The 13313-nt window shown below is 36.3% G+C and overlaps 1 protein-coding gene across 1 annotated transcript; it reads right to left on the bottom strand.

Moving 5' to 3' along the window:
• Positions 1 to 4507: 4507 nt before the first annotated feature.
• Positions 4508 to 13286, bottom strand: LOC136808924 (aldehyde dehydrogenase, mitochondrial-like). The gene is made up of 13 exons (XM_067065486.1): positions 13213 to 13286; positions 11868 to 11972; positions 10927 to 11067; positions 10383 to 10512; positions 9800 to 9990; positions 9334 to 9447; positions 8850 to 8923; positions 7910 to 8123; positions 7362 to 7526; positions 6845 to 7002; positions 6569 to 6643; positions 6351 to 6390; positions 4508 to 4889 (listed from the first exon to the last, which is right to left on the bottom strand). Exons 1-13 carry the CDS (start codon positions 13246 to 13248, stop codon positions 4857 to 4859), a joined length of 1476 nt encoding a protein of 491 aa, XP_066921587.1. The 5' UTR covers positions 13249 to 13286; the 3' UTR covers positions 4508 to 4856.
• Positions 13287 to 13313: the final 27 nt, after the last annotated feature.

Here is a 13313-nt window from a genome sequence, read left to right as displayed (position 1 = left end):
TCAAACTCTTTATCAAAATAGGAACAAAATTTTTTATGCTCCATTTAGCAAAAAAAGAGGGGTTAATTGATGACGGTGTTTACTTTTTGACACTTTTGAGGTCTCAGGAGAGTGGAAAATGTAATTGGACACTTAAGAGATGTAATTCAAGAGATTATCTGGTCTAGTTTGACGTCATTAACTGTTCAACTGGTTTCTATCTAAGGGAGAATGACCGTGTGACGTATTTAATGAGGTGCTATAGTTGCCCTAATGTCGATTGCGAAATAGACATGCAATTCATCGGCCTAAATATTAGTAGAGTTTTTTGGCTCGTAGCCTATCTCTATCCCAACACACGAATTTTTGATCACTCAAGTTGATTGCGAAACGGACATGCGATTCAGCAAGGCCTATTATAATAGAGTTTATTGGCTCACTGGTCAAAGCAAGGTTTTTCGCCTGAGACGTACAATGTATTTGACACAGCAAATAAGCACATATTTCTGAAAATCTTCGTGAGCTATATATAATTTTGAGACCGAAAGACCTGACGGAAGAACTTAAACACTCTGGTTTGGTTGATAGCCCCTGAAAAGTATTGAAAATGGAAAAGGATTAAAAACCCTGGGAGAAAACCTACTACAGTAGATATTCTAATAAAAACTGATCACCTTTGGCTGGAATTGACTGAAAGCAAAGACTATCTCATCAACCTATGTATTTGGTTTAGTTACTGCGGGCTATTCGACCCATTCTCGCAACTGTTAGTCTGAATCGCAGACCTCTACAAAACCCCAGGTAGTATAAGGAGCACGAATCCGAATCCAATACTACAAACAAATCAAAGTGCGATACCAAACCTTCATAATACGTGACATAAGGATGGTGAAGTTGGGACGTAAAAATCGAGAAGAAACTTTCACTTGACTTTAGAATTTACATTCAAAACATTACAAGAGATAAAAATAGTATCATCACATCAAAAAGCAACAACACGAAAGAATTTAAAGCCTGATAGATTATTTAACATTTTTGAAAGATTTAAAGATTTAATACTGTAGCACGATCCATTTTCTATTAAAAAAATACACTACTTCACGTTTTTTTTATAAAAACCAACGAAATAAGAACATAAAGCTCAGATGGCCAAAATGTTAAGAACATTTTAAGGCGTTACAGACTCTGAAACGTCCATTGTTTTAATGAAAATTACACCAAAATACTCAAAAGTTGGTAAACATAGAAACAGATATTTAAGGCTTTAAACTCAACAAGCAACATGCTGAATGGACCTACCTGATGATGAAAGTTAGTTAGCAATGCGAAAAGAAAAATGAAAAAAATCAGTCAGAAAATATAGCATTTAGCGAAAATACACAACACAATAAATTCATCATTGATTGTTGATGGGGGGAGAGAGAAGGGTTGTAGGGAAAAAATAAGTTCTGGTCGCAAAAATCAGTTTTATTGACAATTGAATCATGCTTGATGGTGAGCATTGTTATCAATACTGTTTTTGTGTGAAAAACATAGAAATACAAGGAAAAAATCCAATGAAAATCTGCAAAAACGGCGATTTCCGGAAACCGGAAAAAAATTTTTCTCAAAAATCGAACTCGGCCATTTTTTGAGCATTGCGAATACGCATCTTTCTGCAAAAAATCTGAAAAAAATAAAAATAAAAATTCGAGAAAAAGTCAACCGGTTTTTCCGGCATTTTCAGCCGGAAAAAAATGTTTTTCGAAAATCGGGCTCCGTCACATTTTAGGTATTGTCATATTGCATCAGTGTGCAAAATTTCATAAAAATATATAGAGTACAGCTCGAGAAATTCAAGAAATACTGTCTTTCCGGCGAAAATAGGTTGTTCCGGCGACTTTTAAAATAGTTCCGGCTTCAAAAATCAATTTTATTGAAAATTGAAACATGCTTGATGGTGGGCATTGCTATTGATAATGTTTTTGAATGAAATCAAACAACCAATTATATGGAAAAGTCCAATGAAAATCTAGAAAAACGGCGATTTCCGGCATATTTCAGGCATTTTCCGCCGGAAAAATTTTTTTCTTAAAAATCGGACTCGGCCATGTTTTGGGCATTGCTAATACGCATCTTTGAGCAAAAAATCAGAAAAAACTAATGATAAAATCTCGAGAAAAGGCCAAAAAATCAGTTTTTCCGGCATATTTCCGGCATTTTCGGCCGGAAATGAATTTTTTCGAAAATCGGGCTCCGTCACAATTTAGGTATCGACATTTTGCATCAGTGTGCAAAATATCATGAAAAAATATAAAGTACAGCTCAAAAAATTCAAGAAATACCGTTTTTCCGGCGAAAATCGGCTGTTCCGGCGATTTTTAGAAAGTTCCGGCTTCAAAAATCAATTTCATTGAAAATTAAAACATGCTTGATGGTGGGCATTGCTACTAATAATCTTTTTGAATGAAAAAACAACCAATTATTTGGAAAAGTCCAATGAAAATCCAGAAAAAACGGCGATTTCCGGCATGTTTCCGGCATTTTCGGCCGGAAAAAAATTGTTCTCAAAAATCGGACTAGGCCATGTTTTGGGCATTGTTAATACGCATCTTTGAGCAAAAAATTAGAAAAAACTAATGGATGAAATCTCGAGAAAATGCCGAAAAACCAGTTTTTCCGGCATATTTCCGCCATTTTCGGCCGGAAAATTTTTTTTTCGAAAATCGGGCTCCGTCACATTTTGGGCATTGCCATTTTGCATCATTGTGCAAAAAATTAGAAAAAACTAATGAGCCGATCCCGAGAAAATCTGGCAACAGACGAACGAACGAATACGAATAGGTCCAAAAAGTTGAGACTATCCGAAAGGTTCCAAATTTTGATGTTCTTATAAATAAAATACGATCCGGAAGAGTTGGTGGGTAGGTTTCTTCATCAGCCTTTGAAAATCTTTAAAAAGGTACCAAAGAATTAAACAAATTGCCCAGAATAAAGTCCTTGACTTTATCATGGTACCTCTTACAGACCAGTCTCGGTGCCTTATGGTTATGGATCATCTTAAATTGGCTATTTCTAGTATTTTTTCAACGGGATGTTCTAATCCAACTTACCCGTTTTTTTTTCATAAGAACATCTAAAAATTTTTGAAGCCTTCAGATGTTCTTAGCTTTTCGGGTTTTAAGCCTGAAAATCTTTTTAACATGTTCTTATTTTCACCATTTGTTAAGCATTCTGTCTACAAAGCCTTAAAATGTTTTTAACTTATTCTTAAGATTTTGATCATCGAAGCCTTATGTTCTTATATAGTTTTCTTATAAAAAATGTGCATCATCTGTCAAAATGACTAAAACATATTTCAATGTCAGTAGAGTGGAATACAGTGAGGGTATAGTATACTTTCTCAGTTTTCTGTTGATGTTTATGTCTCGTTCGCAAAATTTTTAGTAGTACGGAATTCTTGTAGTAAACAAATTTATTATGATTGATAATTTGGTAAGGTCATTAAAAGGATGAAATATGTTTAGATTGTAAACAGGATATGAGGTCAAGGACACCTTAAAATTCTATTATCGTAGATTCTGCAAAATCTCCTCAATTTTTGGCGTCGACGTCTTATATTCTCATACACTTTGTTCTTATATAAAAAGAATCTTTCTTTACCACTTTTTTATAAGTACATACAAAAAAGCCTTAACTTTGCAGGCTCAAACATCTTCATAAAATCTTCTTAATATTTGGGCAATCGAGGCCTTATGTTCTTACAAAAAACGTGTAGCTTGGACAGAAAGGACGTGCCTGCCTTGATCTTGATCAAATCGGATCTATCAATACATTACTTTTTGTAACATAATTGACGGTAACCAACGGCCAGTCAAGACAGCCATAGAACAATTCAAGTTTGTTTAGCATGGAATATAACATACCCCTTAAATCATAAATGCAAACATAAGATTACGGAAGGGGTGGTTTCTATATGAGTTTAGTAACAATGACGTCATTATTCCTTTGACATCTAATATGACTTTGCACCCACTACTACAGAAAAGGAAAAGTGGCCACCACATTTCAATTTTTTCACATAATATACAACCTACGCTGTCACTTGGTTTTACTATGTTTGCACTCATGCTCTTTCTTCACTAGAGGTTTGAAAGTTTCTACTACCCACACTGTTAGCCCGGGGTCCACTTAAAGTTTTTTTATAGACTGGATGGCGCGATTAAGTGGCCCAGTTTAAATTATGATATTTTGCTTAGGCGCAGATTGTAGTTGTTTTGGAAAGTAAAATTGAATAAATCAATGTTAAAAATATTCTCGAACTCAAACTCGTCCATAAATTTAGTTGAAAAAAAATATCAGAATGACGGTTTGAATATTACTTTCACGACATACAAAGCACTTTTAATTCTGACTCTTCACCGAAAACGTTTTTTGTAAGTTTTTAGTCACATAAAAACAAGATTTATTTCCGAAGACTTTCATCTAAAAGAAATTACAGGAATAAAACCCATTCCTGTCCTGGAAAAAAATGATGTACATTTTAAAATTCTGTTTTAAGAATTTCCGACTTTTTATTTTATATTCTTCTAAATTCGCGGATCAATAAATTATACATTCTACGATGGGACTAAAATTAAAAAAAAAATTATAAAAAATAAAATACAAGAAGATGTGTTAGTGTGTGGAGGGTGCAACCAAATTTATCGCTCGTGTGCAACGAGCTTACACGTAATAAAGATGTCATTTACCTTTAACGATTTACAGTTGATAAGTTTGAGAACTATTTAACAGAAATATTACCTCCATAATGTTAATTCTTAGTTGAGCCCTGCTTAAAGAGATGTTAGTAATATTCTTAAGTGATCAGGTGTCTCTTTACATAAATACAAACCAAGTTATGAGTTCTTCTTTGGCACTTTGATCATCACCTGGTAAAAATGATATAAAACGGGTCTTTTATGAAAACTATAGGGTGGGACTATTGGGATTATTGGGCTAGAAGAAGTGGCTAGAGTGGAATCTTCCATTAAGTTTGAAGCCTAGAACGCGCCGCAATCATGACGACAGATTGTATCTAGCGGTTCCTTTGTTTTTGAGGACTGCATTTTTTGAAATCTACAATCTTTCAAGAAATATATTGAGAATTCCGGTTATTTTGATGTTTTTCGAGATTTAAAGTTCAGGCGAAAAAGTCGATTTTGGGCTATCTCTTTAACTTAATCGAATATTTCAATTTGGGAGGGGTTGGCAGACTTCCAGGCTATATTCTGAGCCTTACTGGACCATTTTTGAACTTTTGGATCCTAAGCTCATAAGGTCATTAGTCTTAAGTCTAGCGTTAAAACTCAGAGTTAAAACTCTACCCTTCGAACCTACTTTAGAGCACTTACAAATCGATTGTGGTTTCAAAACTTCCTGGGGAATTTCCCATTTGTCTCAAATATTTCTTGAAGGATTGTCTGAAAAACTGAAAAATGCTGATTTCTGCTCTGCGGGGGGTCCAAAATTACCTGAAAACCTCTAAATTTCGTCTTAAAGCATGTTTCGGACCATTTTGAAGGGTTTGCTCCTGGCCAAAATCACTTTTTTATGAAATATTTAATATTTTGCAAAGGTCCAATTTACGAAAAGTCAAGAACGTGAAAATTTCAGGAAATTCTGACTTTTTTTCGAGTTTTAGCCCCTAAAATTGAAGAAAGGGGATTTTTGAGCCAGAAAAATTGCTTTAAACTTAGAATAAGAACCCCTGCTGAGCAGAATTTGGCATTTTTCAGTTTCTCAGACAATCTTTCAAGAAATATATTGAGAATTCCGGTTATTTTGACGTTTTTCGAGATTTAAAGTTCAGGCGAAAAAGTCGATTTTGGGCTATCTCTTTAACTTAATCGAATATTTCAATTTGGGAGGGGTTGGCAGACTTCCAGGCTATATTCTGAGCCTTACTGGACCATTTTTGAACTTTTGGATCCTAAGCTCATAAGGTCATTAGTCTTAAGTCTAGCGTTAAAACTCAGAGTTAAAACTCTACCCTTCGAACCTACTTTAGAGCACTTACAAATCGATTGTGGTTTCAAAACTTCCTGGGGAATTTCCCATTTGTCTCAAATATTTCTTGAAGGATTGTAGCGATAGATTTTACTTTCAATCCAGCGTTTGTAGTGGATTCATTTCCCATCCAGGAGTCTCGAGTCTAGCCCCTCGGGCTTGGAAGTCAATGGAAACTTCAAACCTTCCCAGGGAAGCAAAAGTGAAACCTTAAGATTTGGGAGCCTTTAAATTACCGTTTTTGCGGCGGGTAGTATGAAATCCGTGTTTCTGTGAGACTTTTTTAAGGACTTTCAGGAACGAAACAAACCTTTTTTGACCTATGAACACAAAGATGAACTTACCGTTTTAACTTCTGAATATTGCGATAATCCATATTCACCGCTAAAGGGGGAAAGATAAAATTGATAATTACCCGTTAATTAAATTTCAGTTTGAAAGCCGTATAAACACCCTCCGTGATTCGAATCTTTAACTAAATGAAGGAAATTAGTTTCTTGCTTTGTTGAAGAATTTCTTGGTATGAATGCCCAATCAGAGGATAAAGATCATTTAAACTTACAGTTCACGCCCTGCCCCAGACATTTTGTAACCTCCAAAAGGAGCAATACAGTCGAAGTTATCGTATGAATTCACCCTGGAAACAAAAAGATCAGATTAATCAGAAATAAATGTCTGGTAACAAGCACATAAAATTTTCGAGTAAAAGCGTGATTTGTCTTCAGACTAATTTTGCAACCTGTGTTTTGGTGAAAATTCCAAACTGGGTAGTGTCGTGCAGATTAAGGGCATAAAAAGAAACGAAAGACTAAACAAGTCGATTATTCGCATTTCTTACCAGATGGTACCAGCCCGTATTCCATGAGAAACAGTGAGTGCATTATCCAGGCTAGAGGTTTGTACAGCACCACCAAGGCCGTACATTGTTTTGTTGACACGTTCAAGAAGCTCTTCCATTGTACTGAATTTCATAATCTGCATAACTGGACCGAAAATCTTTAAAATAGAATAATAGTAGGGGGCCAAACCTTAGGATCCATGGCAACTTTTCTAGGACGCAACCACGTGAATTTCATTTGAAAGTTGAATGTATTTGAATAGTAAAAATAATTAAAGAATTGACAACAACTAGCCTGCATATTTTTGAATAATTGGGCAAGGTCTATTTATATTTTGTGTGTCTACTGGAAATAATATGTAACAAAAAGTGAGAAATGGAGTGGGAAAAGATTTTTAAAATAAGTACCATCTGGTTCATTTTAAATCCTTAACAGTTATTCAATGCGCCATGAAGGAAAATAAAATCTAATACCACTCATTCTCAACTCTTTCCTAACTCGCCCCATTCTCCTTACCTCTTCTTTAGCAATGGTCATATCATCTGTGACGTCAGAGAAGACGGTTGGTTGAATGAAGTATCCTTTGTCACCATGACGATTACCACCGCAATGCATCTTGGCTCCTTCTTTCTTTCCAGTATCAATCAGTCCTAAAATCTTGTTGAATTGTTCCGAATCGATCTGGAAGTTAAGAAAGTGGAATAGATTTCAAGTGGAGATCTTTTTCAGAAACTATCTATAGAAGTTTTTTTTCAGCTTTTGCAAAAGTTACTTAACTTAAGGAAAATCCGCCATTGTGGAAGCATACGTTCGAATTTATAGAGGCGACTACTTACACAAATCAAATAATTGCTTCGATTATGGCACAAGTTCTGTAGTTTAACTTGAAAAAGTTTCGGTTTTTGGCCATCTCATATTGTCATTTTATATGTGAAATGTCTACGGAGTGACTCAAGGAAAGATTTTTGTCTTGTAACAAGGGAAGGGGAAGCATCTCGAATATCTTACGCCGGGTTTGACTTCACAATTCGTAGTCCAGATAGTAATTTCCCATCAAGCCTTACCTGTGGCCCTTGCTCATTTCCTTCATCCCATGGGCTTCCAACCGTTCTCTTGAGCGCACGGTCAACAGATCGCTTGACAAACTCATCATAAATTGTGTCTTGTACGAAAATTCGTGTACCGGCAATACAGCACTGACCCATATTGAAAAATAAACCGAAATGACACAATTCGACTGCTTGCTCGAGATCAGCATCGGCAAATACGACGTGCGGGCTAAAAAATTACACGAGTAAGAAAGTAAATAAGTCTGCGACCGCAGTCGGAGGCGACCCGAAGGCTCCTCTTTCGATAGATCTACCCGAAGGTAGGGGAGGGCACCACTCTCTCTCTCTCTGGATTGTTCCACTTACCCTTGATCCTTCTCTCAATTGCTGAGCACCAAGCAGAGAGGCATCAAGTACCATTTTGGAAATCTTTGGTATGACCCGGCTGAGGGTTGGACCCACAACCTTGCGCACCGTAGCCGGATGCTTTACCATTGCACTACGGTCGCATGATGAGTAAGAAAAATAAGATGGAAACTAAGCAAAAATCTTCCACTATTAGACCTTCCTTACAATCCACTGTTAGACGTGAAGGAAGGAAGAATGTGAACGAAAAGTCGACAACAAGAAGCCTTATATGAAAAAAGTATCGAAAGAAAAGATAGCATTGACTTAGAATGCTCAACTTCCGTCAAAAATGAGGGAAAGAAAGGCAGAAAGTTGACCGTTTAAAACTTCAGCTTATAAAGGAGGTACAATGGACTCTTCTATTAATCGAATTTTTCTATAATTCGAACCAATTTCTGAGCCTGTTCCTGCCAATATGAAACCCTAGTAAAATACACTCTATAATTTGACATTCAAGATTCGAAGTGACGAGAGTTGCAAATGAAACGAAGCATGATTGGAAAAATAGATGAAAAATTTAAATGAAATTATTCTTTATACATGATACCTTTTACCCCCAAGTTCAAGTGTAACATTCTTTAGATTGGAATCAGCAGCTGCCTTCTGAACAATCTTTCCAACCTAATATTATCAAAAATGCCAGCTAAAAATCGGCATTATAATCATCATTGAAAACGATAAAATTGACTTTTTAGTGGACTTTATCGATTTCTCGATGTAACTCCAAAAAATAAAATACAATGAAAACGTCAATTCTGTACTCTTTTTGACACCAAATATCACAGAAGTCCAGTCTCACGTCTTTGACCTTGATTTTACATACGTTAACAAATCTACAGTGGATCCATCAAATTTCATAACGCTTCCAAAAAACACTTATCAAGCCTAACGTTATGAAGGGATTGGGTTAAGTTTTCAAGGGAGAAATGACGTCAAAAGTCAATGCAACGACTTCTGACATTTAATATCCATCCTACTGGAAAAACTCTGACCCATTCTCCTTAGTAAGGGTTTATGGAACAACTTTATACCTCAGTGGATCCAGTGAAAGCTATTTTATCAATGTCCATGTGTTCAGAAATGGCAGCTCCAGCTGTTGGACCATAGCCTGGAACAATGTTGAAAACACCTGGTGGAAATCCAGCCTAGTGATAAACGAGCGGAAATACAAAGGGGTGTTCTATAAGGGAGCACTCCTTAGGAGCGTTGACAACGATTTTCTTACTGGAATTTATTTTTTCGTTCGAAAGAAGGATTGAATTGGTGACTTGTTTAAGAGGGAAATGACTGAAATAACAGGCAAAACTTGGTTCGATTTTTACAAGTCGAATTCGGCAAATGCAGCAATTTAGGACATTGCTTGAAAATATTGAAAGTGAGGTGAAATAACACTAATTGTCGCAGTAGAAAAGGAAACCGACAAAATTACTTCAAGGGTTTCAGTTTTCCATGGTTTCACCAAAATAACAAACGAACATCATGGTATAGATATCTCACCTCGATGATCAATTGAGCAGTGTACAACGCAGTGAGCGGTGTTTGTTCCGCTGGTTTCATAACAATACAGTTTCCAGCGGCTAGTGCAGGGGCAGCTTTCCAGGCTAACATCAACATAGGAAAGTTCCATGGGATGATTTGTCCGACAACTCCGATGGGTTCGTGACGTGTGTAACAGAAAAAGTCTCCGTCTGTTAAAGAGTGAAATAATACAGTTGAATCTCTCTAATTCGATCTTCAAGGGGCAAAGAATTTCTTCGGATTACAGATAGATTAGAAGTATAGATATTCAAATTTAAAAAAGCCTAGTAACGTGATCAAAGGGCGGAATTATGAAAGATTCTTCGGCCATTCACCTGAAGCTCCATAAAACAGTTTTTGGCGTCATTTTAGCTCAAATGGGAAAAATTAAAGTTTTTGAGATTGGCGTTTCCAATATCGCTGCCGAAAACGCTATTCTTTATGTCATTTCCGAATGGTAGTAATATAAAGTAATATAAATAAGCCCGAACTATTCCTCGAGACTTTCTCAGATTTGTGTAATGTTGTTAGTCAGACGATTACAAGAGACTGGTCGTCTTACCGATGGGCAGTGTTTTTCCTTGGATTTTATCACACCATCCAGCATAATAACGGAAACATTTGATCGTTTTCACCAAATCCACATTGTAGGCTACGCTGTAAGGTTTTCCATTGTCCAAAGTTTCCAATTTCTAATATGAAACGGACATACGTTACATCAGAGGTCACAAAACTTGGTGAATCTTCTACCAGACGTCAAGCGGGCGTTGGAATAACGTTAGCTTCGCGAAAACTTACCGCACTTTATTCTTGGTCTCTTTTCAGCAAGAGCATATTTGATTAATCACCTATGTGCTGAAAAATCCATATTATAAGAACCTTATGGACGTTAAGCGGGCGTTGAAGCAACGTTAAATTCGCGAAAACTTACCGCAAGGTATTCTTGGTCTCTTTTCAGCAAGAGAATATTTGATTAATAACTTACGTGCTGAAAAATCCATATTATAAAAACCTTAATGACGTCAAGCGGGCGTTGAAGCAACGTTTATGAACGTCAATGGACGTCAAGCGGGCGTTGGAATAACGTTAGATTCACGAAAACTTACCGCAAGGTATTCTTGATCTCTTTCCAACAAGTCAGCAAACTTGTTGATCAATCGACCACGCGCTGAAGAGTCCATCGTTCTCCATTCGCTGTCTCGTTTGAATGCTGCACGAGCTGCTTTCACAGCCACGTCAATATCAGCCTGTAAAAGAAATAAGAGAAGTCTGGCGTTGAATTCACAACGTTCGTCTCTCACAAACATAAGTTATAGAGTCGATATTTTACGTGCATAGCTCAGTAAATTAGGACTTTTAGACAGTCTTTCGATTGTTTTCACGGGGTTCACCGTCAGTCGGTTCGGCTATCTATGAACTGAACGGAAAATTGGTAAGAGCAGGAATTCGAACAGCGAACCCCTGCATCGTAGCACTGACACCTTTGATCACTTGGCCACCACTGATGTTTCACCCGATATGCATTCAGTGTTTGATCCCACATTGAAAGTTTTTGAATTAAGATGAAATGTTGGACGAATTTGCATTGCGTCGAAAAACCCTTTAGTATACAGCCATAAAAAAAACTCATAAAAAACTTTAAGAAATGCCAAAAAATAAAGAGGTAATGTCGATTGTACTTTCAATGGTAAGTACAAACCACGAACCTTAAGAATGTACACGTTTTTTTTTTTTTAAGAAACTAGTTTTACCAAGCAGCCTCAATGTTTCTTAAGAAATCGGCCTTTTGAGCCTTAAATGTTTCTTACATGTTTCTAAACTTTTTAGCATTCTCAGCCTTAGGGAAGGCTGGATTGGAAGGTTCTTAAAGAAAAACTGAATTACAAAATGTTATTTTCTCATTCTCAGCCTCAGCATGTTTCTTAGATGTTTCTTAGTTTTTAGGCATTCTGAGCCTCATGTTTCTTAAAAGTGTGTTTCTTAAAAAAAAAAACGTGTACAGTAGTTGACTCCATTCAAAAGATAAACAACTTTGATAAGAACTTACCTTGTCTCCTTCTGCAACGTCAGCAATTTTTTCTTCATTGCAAGGGTTGAGTGTTGGGAAAGTTTTACCACTGATCGAATCAACCCATTTATTGTTGATCATAATCTAAACAAACAAAAGCAAATAAATAAAAACATTTTTAATTTTGAGCTTTCCTCCATTCGAATCCCTTTGGAATTCAATGCAGTTTTTCAATGTCAGCTCAAAAAGCAAGTAGCATGATTTTGGAAAGCATGTAATTTTATATTTTGTAATTTCTCCAAGAATAATTTTCATGGCTGAATTATCCTGTAGGGTTTGGGTCAGGTAAATGTGACTAACCAAGCGATTTAAAGTACCTAAAAATTGGAACCGTTTTACGGTACGTTATCACGAGCGGTCTACAATCATGGTTGAAATAACTTCCAGGCTATATTTTGAGCCTTATTGGACTATTTTTGAACTTTTGGATCCTCACAGATCCTAAGGTCCTAGGTCTTAAGTCTAGCGTTAAAACTCTACCCTTCGAACACACTTACAAATCGATTGTCGTTTCAAAATTTCCTGGGGAATTTCCCTTTTTTCTCAAATATAAACCTTGATTGCAGTAGCGGTCAAATGAGATTGGCCTTCAGACCTTCTAAAAAATCAGATTTCGAACGTTCCTGACCGCTCAGCCCTGTCTTTCTAGCCTAGGTTATAGCCTCACCTAGATAAAACTCTGAAAACCATGTCAAAAAGTGAAGACGTCAAGCCGACATTTTGATTGATTGATTGGAGGCAGGCACAAAAAAATCTTTTTTTGGACATGAATGCAAACAGAATTTGACAATTTGGTAAATAAATCACATGACATTTTTCAAAATTGTCTGGAATATAAAAAATCAACTTCATCAAATGTAAAAGTGTCACTTTTCCTAAATCAAAAGGGCACCAATAATATTGCAAGGGCTCGATAGAAAGTCAGGGTTAGGGTTTGCCAGGTTTTTGCAAGCTTCAGTTATAGATTTAAATATTCAATCAGCCATTTGAAGAAAAAATTATTGACGCAACAAACAACCTCGTTCCCTGCGTATTATCAGCTTTTTGATGCTTACTGATAGCGCTAGATAGTATTCTCTGGTGGCAATCAGTAACGTAAATAAAGCCTGGGATACAAGGTTGCGCAACAACCACATAAGCACGAAAGCTAGCTCCACTTTTCTACTTAGAAAAGCTTCAAGTTGTCGATCTTTAACTTCTTTAACATAACAATATTTAGACGGAAAACGTCTCCTCTTCGAGAAAATATATATATTTCAAGACTGACGATTTCACATCTTTACAGACTACTAATATACCAATAAAAAAGGTATGGGTTCCTTACCTTGGTGTATTTGACTTCTACTGTTGGAGCAGCCATCTTGAATAGTTTTTTAGTGAAGATTTTTTTACACAGAACTAAAAAAAACAGGAAGAGATTTTCAT

The sequence above is a fragment of the Clytia hemisphaerica genome, unplaced genomic scaffold (assembly GCF_902728285.1).
Source record: "Clytia hemisphaerica strain Z4C2 unplaced genomic scaffold, Clytia hemisphaerica genome assembly, whole genome shotgun sequence".
Taxonomy (NCBI): domain Eukaryota; kingdom Metazoa; phylum Cnidaria; class Hydrozoa; order Leptothecata; family Clytiidae; genus Clytia; species Clytia hemisphaerica.
The sequence above is the reverse complement of the archived record's forward strand: the minus strand, read 5'-3'. Positions and strand labels throughout refer to the sequence as shown.